Raw genomic sequence first — 10,543 nt, 5'->3', positions numbered from 1 at the left:
AGAGCGTCATTGTCACTGATTTTCAGCGAGGACATTTTTCAAGTTTTGTAGGTCAAAGCTTCTATTTTTTTTTTTAATTATTATACAAATCCGAGAAGTGTAGAAGTCTGAAAATATGCTGATTTTCAGATTGTTTTGTTTGTTTCTGGATAAGTGCATCATCTTCATGATTTCTTGAACCTGGCCAGTTACAGAAGTACCAAAATAATCTGTAATCCTATTTATTGCCTTCTACCTACACAAGTTTGATGACCTTTAGAAAAGTTTAAACAACACTTCGATGTAGAAAGTGTTGTAAAATTATCAAAAATTAAGAATTAAGATACTGAAAAAAGATTACTTAGGTAAAATAGGACATGAGTGGTGGACACAGAATGACACTTTGTGGCATCTTTGAGGCTCTTAAATCCTGGGGTTGAGGTCCTGCAACCTTCACGAGAGAGCCTAATTTCACAACATTTCATTAACTCTCAGCTAAACGGACTTCTGTATATTGCTTTGGAAGTTCATGAATGAGTGATACTTAGTATTGGGGGAACAGACCTTGCTGGCCTCTACCATAGTAGTAATAAATGCATTTATTACCTTCATTTTACTTCTGAAAGTCCCTGCCTGCACCAGAGGTGCCAAAACGCTCAAGGTATTGCATAGGCAATTAAAGGATACAATATGAGTGAGAAACCTGACCTGAGTGAGATTCAGGAGATCAGGTGCATGGCCAGCAGGAACACTACAGTATTGAAAAAGTTTATTAGCAGAGAAGGGAGATTTCCACAAGATTAATGCCTGGGTATGAAGGCTCTTGGTGGATCAAGGGGAGCCAGACACAACATCTTCCATCTGCTGCAAGCTCAAGTGAAAGGATAACATCCACAGGTCAGAAATATTGCCATATACTCCAGATTGCTTTCATCTACTCCATCATCTTTCCATAATCTAGGTGGTAATTTAGAGAAGCACTGCAACTACAACTGGGAGCTGCAGACACTGAGAGTAGCTTTCAGGATCTCTCAGAAGAACAAAACTAAAATTCTTTTACCAGTTCTTTGCAAGCTAGGTTCTGCAAATATTTGTACTAGGATTTTATTGGAAAGATACTTTAGAGACTCTTCAAAAAACAGCATGAGGAGCAAAGATTCTTCTGTAACAGAGAGGCTCATTTTTTCTTAAATCACAGATAAAGGGCTGGAGATTGTCATCACACTTCTCCTTTTGCACCATCCAGGTGGTACACAGGTAGTGTAGGTTATATAAAAGAGCACCCAGAAGTGAGAGTTCCTGGGACCTGGTTCATGTGCCTGCAGTGCCCAATGCCGCGAGCGCAGCAATAGCCACTTGGAGCCTTGAGACCCAGCAGACAGCCTGCTCGGGATCTTACTGCTCCCGTCTGTTGGCAGCTGCTTGCGTTTGTACGTGCGAAGAGGTACGGACTCGTACCTTGGAAAGATTGGTTCTGTCTTGAAAAGTAAGAGGGGAGAAGTTACGGATGGAAAACAAGGGAGGAAGTGGCTAGGAGAGAAGTAATGAATCCTCGCCGTCATATGCAGTTCGCACTACGTTTATGCCTTTACGATCCTAGATGTGGCTGCAAGATTTGCAAGCAGTGCATGCAAAAAGGATGAGTGAAGTTTATCAAATGGTGTATATAAAAAAAAAAAAAAAGAAAAAGAAAAGAAAATCTATGTGCATTTTCTTTTTTACTAGGCCTGTCCTCATTTTTAGTCTCAATAGAACTTTCTGCTGTGGCCTGTGCTTTAAAATGATAATACGCTTGTAATATTAGAGTGTAAGTGAAAAGGATATTCTCTCACCTTTCTGTAATTTTAGAATTACTGGGTTTACTTCTGACCAGGAATCTTTTTTATTCTGCTTTGGCTTTAGTTTTGTTTGTTGTTTTTGTTCCTAAGAGGAGAAAAATACTGTATCTTTAAATTAGGAGTAGCTGAATAATGAATCTTGGGCAGTGAAAAGGCTAATGTGCTGTGGAAGAGAAGGAGTTTAATCTAATTTAGTTGGAGGGTGTCTGTCTGTGGTGTTGTTTTCTGGACTGTGGGAATAGAGGAGGGAAGCTGCCCCAGTGAATGGTTCCTCCTGAGCCAGAATCAGTGGGGAGTCCCTTAGATGCCACTGATCCGAAGCCAGGCCATGAAAAGGGGATTAAAGAAGTGTTCTGATTTGCAATTCACACTAATGCACCCCGTCGAACCTTTGGTAATATTTCAAACCACATTTCAAGGGAAGTGCCCTTAAAATAGCCAGCTAAATTGTATTAGAGCAATACTATACAACCCACTCATCCATTTATGATTTGTTTTTGTTTTTAATTCTTTTAACTGTTGGTGGTGGTGGCTTTCTAAGGTAATTAAAACTTTTGTGCATTGTGAATATTTGCACTTGCATGGGAATATTTCTCAGTATGCCTGTCCTATTAGGCAGACATGTTTATTTAAATATTGGAGGAAAACTGCTGCAAAGATTCTGTGGCTAGGAAAAAGTAAGCCCATTTGGTTTAAAAAGTAAAATTTTTCTGCATGCAATTTAATTTTATGAATATCTAGTGGAAATTCAGTAAGAAAGGCAGGCTTATAAAATTGCTAAAATAGTTATCAGCTTTCCTTTTTTTGTGTGTGATCTTTTTCTTTTACAGTTGCTATCTTCTGTATGGCTTAACATTTTTTTTTAAGCACATATGTTAGAATTTGCTGCCAGAATGAAACATGTATTGGATGTAAGCAGTTGAAAAATGTCTGAATGAATGAATACAAATATAGAGGAGGACAGGACTATTGAATGGGACTAACATTAAACTGAGTTCTGTTTTTTCGTATAATAAACAGCTGGCCAAAAATATTTGACATGAAAAACAGTTACAGCTACAGACTTCTCGAACGTAAGATTGTCTGTATCAGTTCATGTTCTGTCATAACACACTATTGTTAAACATAAGTAATTTAGCCTTTTTTACTAAAAATCTTTAATGTATTAATTAACTCTTCAACTCCCCAAGCCTATCATTTCGTTTCTCTTTACTGCTGAAGTGTCAGAACGTTTTATCTCAAATGGATTATTTGGGTTTTCTTTAATCCCATTTCAGAAAACCTTGCCTAGCACTGTAATTTCCATTGACTCTAACATGTATAGAATAGATGCAACTTTGATTTTCACCATTACCCATATCAAAGTATTTTATTACACTGTCACTGTAATAGATTACACAGAATTAAACTTTGCCATCACAGGGACGAGGGGTGGTGGTGTCTTTTTTCTCGTCTTGTTTACGGTTTGCTTTACCTACAAAATATTTAGTTATGGTTTGAATTATGACATGCCTTATTAAATATTCAGGGGGTTTAATCTTTTGCTTACGGGACAGAAGAAGAGCTGGACTTTAAGATACAGACGATTCCTCTGCACATTTTTGGGAGGTGGGGAGATGGATAGCTAGAGGGAGAAATGCATCTTTCCTGTGAGTTGGCACATTATTTGAAATCATGTTTAATTATAAAGTTTCATTAAAAATCTTTTGCTTAAAATTTTAGAAGCCTAATAAGATTTCCATTAATTTAAACATATCACTATTCCCACAACGGCCCAAATGCTTTCTTTTTCCCCTTTCATCCATGGTTAAATATGTAAATAAAATGTCTAAAGTCATTCTTCAAAGAAGACAAAAGAAAAAAGAGCTGAGGGAAAAGACAGCCATAAAATTCCTCCCAATTCTCCATAACATTTGCCAGAGGGGGGCCAACTACTAGCCAGGGCCTAGCAGCAGGGGTGCCTGGCTGCTCCATAGAATCACACATCTCAAATCCCACACACAGGAGAAAAAAATAAAATAAAATATCTTTTCAGCTAGAGCCATCAAAAGGCTCTTTTCATTTATTAGTTACAGAGGTATCTTCCAGTTGCTGATTTCTCAGCACTCTCATTTTTCTATAATAATGTTCTATTTGTTAGTTTCACTCACTCAAGCTCGTTGAATGGGAGATACTCCTAGATAGCTCTTTAGATAATTTATTTTACTTTCTATATTTTTAAAGTGGGGTGCATTAGCTAAAATAATGGTTAGAAAAACAAGACTGATTTAAATTGGCACGTAAAAGATCAATTGAGAGACACAACTACAAAGGTTGGGGGTTGCCCCTTTTTTTCTCACTTTCATTTGTTTTTCTTTTTGCATATTAGGAGAAAAAGGTTGCTATCAGTGGCATAGAAGAAAACAGGCCATGTTTTATTTTGTTTATGTATTTTTTTTTTTCAGATTAGTTTAATGTGAATGATTATATATATTTTTCAAAAATACTTGTGGGGAAAAAAAAAAAAGAAAAAGAAGCTCCCAAACAATTAAATTGAACAAAACAAATATTGAATATGTTCATCTTGTGCATTATTTGAATTCTAGTTTTAATTATTATTTAAATTCCACTTTTTAAAGTAGAATTTACTTGTCCTTTGTAAAAGCTTTCCCCACACTTCCCTACTACCCCCAACTGAGCTCTCTAGAAGAGGAATCAGGATGCATACAAATACTAAGAAAACAGGCTTAGATTAATGAAGAATGGAAATGCCCCAACACACACTCTCTCACACACATGCATACACATAGACACACTAAAATAAATAAAGCTTTTTTTGCACATAACACTGCTTTTCTAACATTCCCTAAGGAATCTAAAAGTGCCCAAGGAAAGCTCAGCCCCTGAGACCAATACTTTATAAGTATAATCTCCTCAATCCACTGAAAAGCCACAAAAAGAAGGTCTACTGTTTTAAAACGTTGTTTATGATGGCTTTTACTACTAGGCAAAAACTAGCCACATCTTCAGGGTTTTCAAAGACAAACATTAGCCCTGGTTTGTTGTCCTTGCTTGGATCCATTTCACCCTTATCACAATTGAGGAAGCCAACAGTTTCCTTTCTAGAGCCTGGTGGGGTATTAACTCTGACCCTGCGGGATTTGGTAGTTTCCAGGAGAATCCGTGTTCCTTTCGATAAGAAACAGGCACTAATGGAGAGGAGCCTGGTTTGTGTGGGCGAGCATGAATGAAGAGAAAGAGATTTTCCATCTTCATTAATATGTTCGCTGAAACTAAGCTCAAAGGAGGGGGAAAAAAAAATAAAAGTAGAACTAATCTTTTGACTTCTGATCACAGTGCTCCTTTTCAAGTCTGTATAATTGTGAATTATAGTTTGGCTTGGGATTTAACTTCCTCCTTCTGGCTCTGATAGACCAATAAGCAAAATAAATCTCAAAGCTTTACTTGAAAAGTAAACACAACTTGCTTTAGAATGATCTCTGTCTCCAAAATCTGTAAGTATCTTTTCTATAGTGGATGAAGTAACTTTCCCAAGGGTGTCTCTAGTCCTCTTAGGCTTTTTTATTTAAGCGGGGGAAAAAAAAAAAAAAAAGGCACAAGCTACTTTTCGAGTGGTGCCATATTGTGATTAAAACCATAATCAGGTACTTTTTCAGCAACCCAGCCTGTCCTGTTCATTTAGGAATTCGAGACAAAGGACGACATTTGAAAACAGCTGAGATTCCAGGCTGAAAGCAACCATATTTTACGACCCTGGCAGCGAAGAGTTTATAGCGCTCGCCATAAAATGCATCCTCCTCCCCACATCCTCCCTGCTAAAGCATTGCCCCCCCTCCAATAAAGGCAGGCAAGGAGGCACCACCTTCAGCCCTCTTATTAGGAGACACGAAGTCTGAAGCACTCGCTCTCCCTGGCTTCCTACCTGAGCGAGGGAGGGCAGGCTGACGCCTTCTAGAGAAAAGATCTTGTTAAACTTTCAAGGGAGGGCAACGGGAGGGAAAGGAGAAAGGAAGGAAAGACAGAAGGAGAGAGAAACAAATGGGGCTTTTTCTAATCTGTGCTGATCAAGGAAAACCTGTAGGGGTCCTTAAGGAGGTTTCAAGGCGTTCCGAGTGATTGGAAAGTAATCACCGTGGCAGCTTCACCTTTCTCATGCAAAGTGGATGTCGTATGCAAGGCGGATCCTGCACAGGTTTTTATATTATTTTTTTTTTAAACATTTTATTTTATCCTTGGACTCAACCGCCCCCCTAAAACCCCCAGCTGCTCCAGCCTCAGGAGTTTCTGCTAATGCCGGGGGAGCGGGGCAGGCACAGGGACAGCACACACACACTCACACTCTCTCACTCACACACTCACACACGCCAGCCCTGCTCTGCAAAGCGCAGAAGAGCCGACCTATTGCAAACCCAGACCAGAGGGCGGCGAGAAGGGGGGGGATTTCAGGCCCCCCTCTTCAATGGCTTAGATATTTCCTCCTCCTCCTCCTTTATTCTGCGCTCGGATAAACCAATCCCCACCTCTCGGCAAGAAAGTACGGAGCTGTGACCCGTTCCAGGGAGAGGAAAATCCCTGGAGAAACCCGCTGCACCAAAAAAAAAAAAAAAAAAAAAAAAAAAGCCGCCCGGGACGTGTGCAAGTTGAAGCAGCGATCGCTCGGATCTGCCCAGACCCAAACTATTCCGGCATCGCTCTGCCGGTGCTGCGGGGAGGAGGAAGAGGAGGAGGAGGAGGAAGGGTGGTGGAAAGACGGATCGCCAAAGTGGAAGCCCGGGGAAAAGAAAGTTGCCGGGCTCCGCGCAGTAAGTTTCGCGCATCTGAGGACTGGGGGTCCTTTCGCTTTCCCCGGTTGGCGGCGGAGCTGCCCGCCCGCCCCCCCGCGGGGCCGCTGCGGGGCAGCGCGGGGCGCTGAGCGGCGCGGACGCTGCGCGCCGCCCGGGCTATGCTGACCCGCCTGCCGCCCCCTCCCAGCCGCGCAGCCCCCTCGCCGAGCCCGGGGGCGATGCTGGCCCCGGCAGGAGCCGAGCGGGCGCTGAAGTGACCCCCAGCGCCGGGAGCCGCGCTCCGGCCGCCCGCGGCGCCGCGATGGGGCCGGCGAGGAGGAAGGCGGTGGGGAGCCTGGCGGTGCTGTGCTGGGTGACCGGCCTCTGCGCGGGGATCAGCTCCATAGACGTCGACCGCCCCGGCGACGGGAGGTGCCAGCCGATAGAAATCCCCATGTGCAAGGATATAGGGTACAACATGACGAGGATGCCCAACCTGATGGGGCACGAGAACCAGAGGGAAGCTGCCATCCAGCTGCACGAGTTTGCCCCCTTGGTGGAGTACGGTTGCCACAGCCACCTGAAATTCTTCCTCTGCTCCCTCTATGCCCCTATGTGCACGGAGCAGGTTTCGACACCCATCCCAGCCTGCAGGGTGATGTGCGAGCAGGCGAGGCTGAAGTGCTCTCCTATCATGGAGCAGTTCAATTTTAAGTGGCCAGACTCCTTAGACTGCAGCAAACTGCCCAACAAGAACGACCCCAATTACCTGTGCATGGAAGCCCCCAACAACGGATCAGATGAGCCTCCCAGAGGATCCAGCATGCTGCCACCCATGTTTCGTCCACAGCGGCCCAGCAGTGGCCACGATCTGCAGCAGCATAAGGACAGCCTCAGCAGAACCTCCTGTGAAAATCCTGGCAAGTTCCACCATGTGGAAAAGAGTGCTTCCTGCGCGCCGCTCTGCACTCCAGGGGTTGATGTTTACTGGAGCAAGGATGACAAACAATTTGCTGTCATTTGGATTGCCATCTGGTCCATTCTGTGCTTCTTCTCCAGTGCTTTTACTGTACTCACTTTTCTGATAGATCCTCAGCGTTTCAAGTACCCCGAGAGGCCCATCATCTTCCTCTCGATGTGCTACTGTGTCTACTCAGTGGGGTACATTATTCGCCTCTTCTCAGGTGCTGAAAGTATTGCCTGTGATAGGGACAGCGGCCAGCTCTATGTCATCCAGGAAGGACTGGAGAGCACTGGCTGCACCATTGTGTTCCTGGTTCTGTATTACTTTGGTATGGCAAGTTCCTTGTGGTGGGTAATCTTGACTTTAACTTGGTTTCTAGCAGCTGGGAAAAAATGGGGGCATGAAGCAATTGAAGCAAACAGTAGCTACTTCCATTTGGCAGCGTGGGCCATTCCGGCTGTGAAGACCATAATGATCCTAGTTATGAGAAGGGTGGCTGGAGATGAGCTGACAGGGTTGTGCTATGTCGGAAGCATGGATGTGAATGCCTTGACGGGGTTTGTACTCATTCCTTTGGCTTGTTATCTAATCATTGGCACTTCTTTTATTCTTTCTGGTTTTGTGGCCCTTTTTCATATCAGGAGGGTGATGAAAACAGGTGGAGAAAATACTGACAAGCTGGAGAAACTTATGGTCAGGATTGGTGTCTTCTCAGTCTTATATACAGTGCCTGCAACTTGTGTGATAGCTTGCTATTTTTATGAAAGACTTAATATGGATTATTGGAAAATTGTGGCAACTCAACAGAAATGCAAGATGAACAATCAGACTAAAAATTTAGACTGCATGATGAGTAACTCTATTCCAGCAGTAGAAATTTTTATGGTCAAAATTTTTATGTTGTTAGTTGTGGGCATTACTAGTGGTATGTGGATCTGGACTTCCAAGACTCTTCAGTCCTGGCAAAATGTTTGTAGTCGAAGATTAAAGAAGAGAAGTAGGAGAAAACCTGCAAGTGTTATTACAAGTAGTGGAATCTACAAAAAACCTCAACATCCACAGAAAACTCACCTTGCAAAATATGAATCGACATTACAACCACCCACTTGTGTGTGATTTTAGGTGTTAGAAAAGACTGTGTCTCACCTTACAGACTTACAGATGTCCACAGTAGCAGTCAGAAACTAGAAAATAAATGGTGCTTTTTTTGTCAGAACAGTTTAATATCTCAAGGCAAAAAATGTATCATGCTGAATTCAGGACCTGGTGAAAAACTGAAGGTAAATGTACTTACGGAAAGGTTTTCAGTGAAAGAAATATTGTGAATTAAAACAGTCTCTTCTGTTACTAATTTGTAGTTAAGTATTTCACCCAGCCCTCAGATTTTTTTTTTATTTTTTTTTTTAAAAAAACCCACCACCTTATTTAACTTTTTCACATAGCTGAGCTGGATTTCCTACAGGTTTCTGAGTAACAAGGAATGGTCAAGTTTTTTGGGGCAATGATTTGGTTTTAAAAGTGCCCAACTGAGCATTGTCTCTTTAGGGAAACTAAGGTCCCAAAGAGGCCTATCCTCAGTGAGTATGCTGTCTTTTAAAAAGCAACTTTTTAAAAAAATAATAATAATAGAGAGAGAAATCCTTTACAGCTCATCTCAGCCTAGTGGGTTTGGAGTGCCTAAAAATAGGTTCAATCTATAATGCTCACCAATATTCTTTCACTAAAAGAGAAACTTCCTGCACCAGACACAAACTTTGTGAATAAGAATAATGTGCAATACATTTTTTTTCTTACCATGACATGAAAAGAGAAACAAGTATTTTGCTGTACATAAAGACAACAAAAGAAATCTCTTAACAAAAGAACTAAGAGGTCTAGTCCTCAGAAACCCTTTAGTGTTACATTTTGTGGCTTTTTAATGGAAATCAAGCCAATGTTATACACGTTTGGACTGATTTGTGCAAAAAAAAAGGGGGGGGTGTCAATTCAAAGAGACCCAAAGGGCTTATTGACTCTTTCTATTGTTAAACAAATTCTCACTATGAATAGATCAAGAAGCACTAGATTCTGCAAAGGGAAGCTTTGTATAGAGTGATGCTCTTTACTGTGCTGGGGGTGCACAGTTCTGTGCTGTATATATTTGTAATATACAATTATTTTTCATGCTCCACTATTTTATTAAAAATAAAATATGTTCTTTAGTTTGATAATCTTGTGTGTTCCAAACTTTCTCTGATGTGCTTTGTGGTTAATAAACTTGTTTTCTCAATTATTTGATAAAAGCACACTTTGAATATAATAGTTTTTTTTTTACTTGCCTGCATGTATAAGCAGGTGGAACAATAATTTACTCAAAACAAATTGCAAGTTCGGATTAAATGGATTTTGAAGTTGCATCCTTCTGTGAGCCTCTGCAACTGAGAAAACTGAATGGGAAGAAGCTTTAGTGATGTAAAAAAGCTGCAGTGATGCAGAGTAGTACCATGTTTACAAAGCGCTGAGATTACAACAATGATCCTTGGTTAACACCCCTTTAAAATTTGCATAGGGTACGTTCAGCATGTTAAAGATGTTCAGCGGTTTGAATACAATTCAGTCTCTACTCTTCAGGGATTTTTTTTTTTTTTTTCCATTCTAACACTACTGAAATTATCACTATTGTTTGGGAAAAGACTTCGGGAAGATTGGGAGAAAGAAGAGGGGAAATGGAAATACAGCATTTGAATACTACTTTAGGAAAGCTATCTGATAAAGTTAAAATTGTAAATACATTTTCAAAAACTTTTCAGTGGAGCATGATTTTGTATGAACCTGAAGTTTTCCATGCAGTTAACTACCTGGTGAGACAGTAATATAACCTCACCTTCTCACACAGGCTGTTCTGGAAAACCTTTTATCAGGTATCTCATCATAGAGAGAGGAGAGGTCTTAATGGACTCTGGTAGGGTGAGGATCCCTGTGGCAGTCATCTTGTGGCTAGGAACTTCATAACAAAAGGA

At 41.4% G+C, this 10,543-nt stretch overlaps 1 protein-coding gene across 1 annotated transcript; it reads left to right on the top strand.

Moving 5' to 3' along the window:
• The first annotated feature begins 6,902 nt into the window (after positions 1–6,902).
• Positions 6,903–8,660, top strand: FZD10 (frizzled class receptor 10). The gene has a single exon (XM_009945947.2). It carries the CDS (start codon positions 6,903–6,905, stop codon positions 8,658–8,660), a length of 1,758 nt encoding a protein of 585 aa, XP_009944249.2.
• Positions 8,661–10,543: the final 1,883 nt, after the last annotated feature.

The sequence above is a fragment of the Leptosomus discolor genome, chromosome 16, assembly GCF_034619465.1.
Source record: "Leptosomus discolor isolate bLepDis1 chromosome 16, bLepDis1.hap2, whole genome shotgun sequence".
Lineage (NCBI taxonomy): Eukaryota > Metazoa > Chordata > Aves > Leptosomiformes > Leptosomidae > Leptosomus > Leptosomus discolor.
The sequence above is the reverse complement of the archived record's forward strand: the minus strand, read 5'-3'. Positions and strand labels throughout refer to the sequence as shown.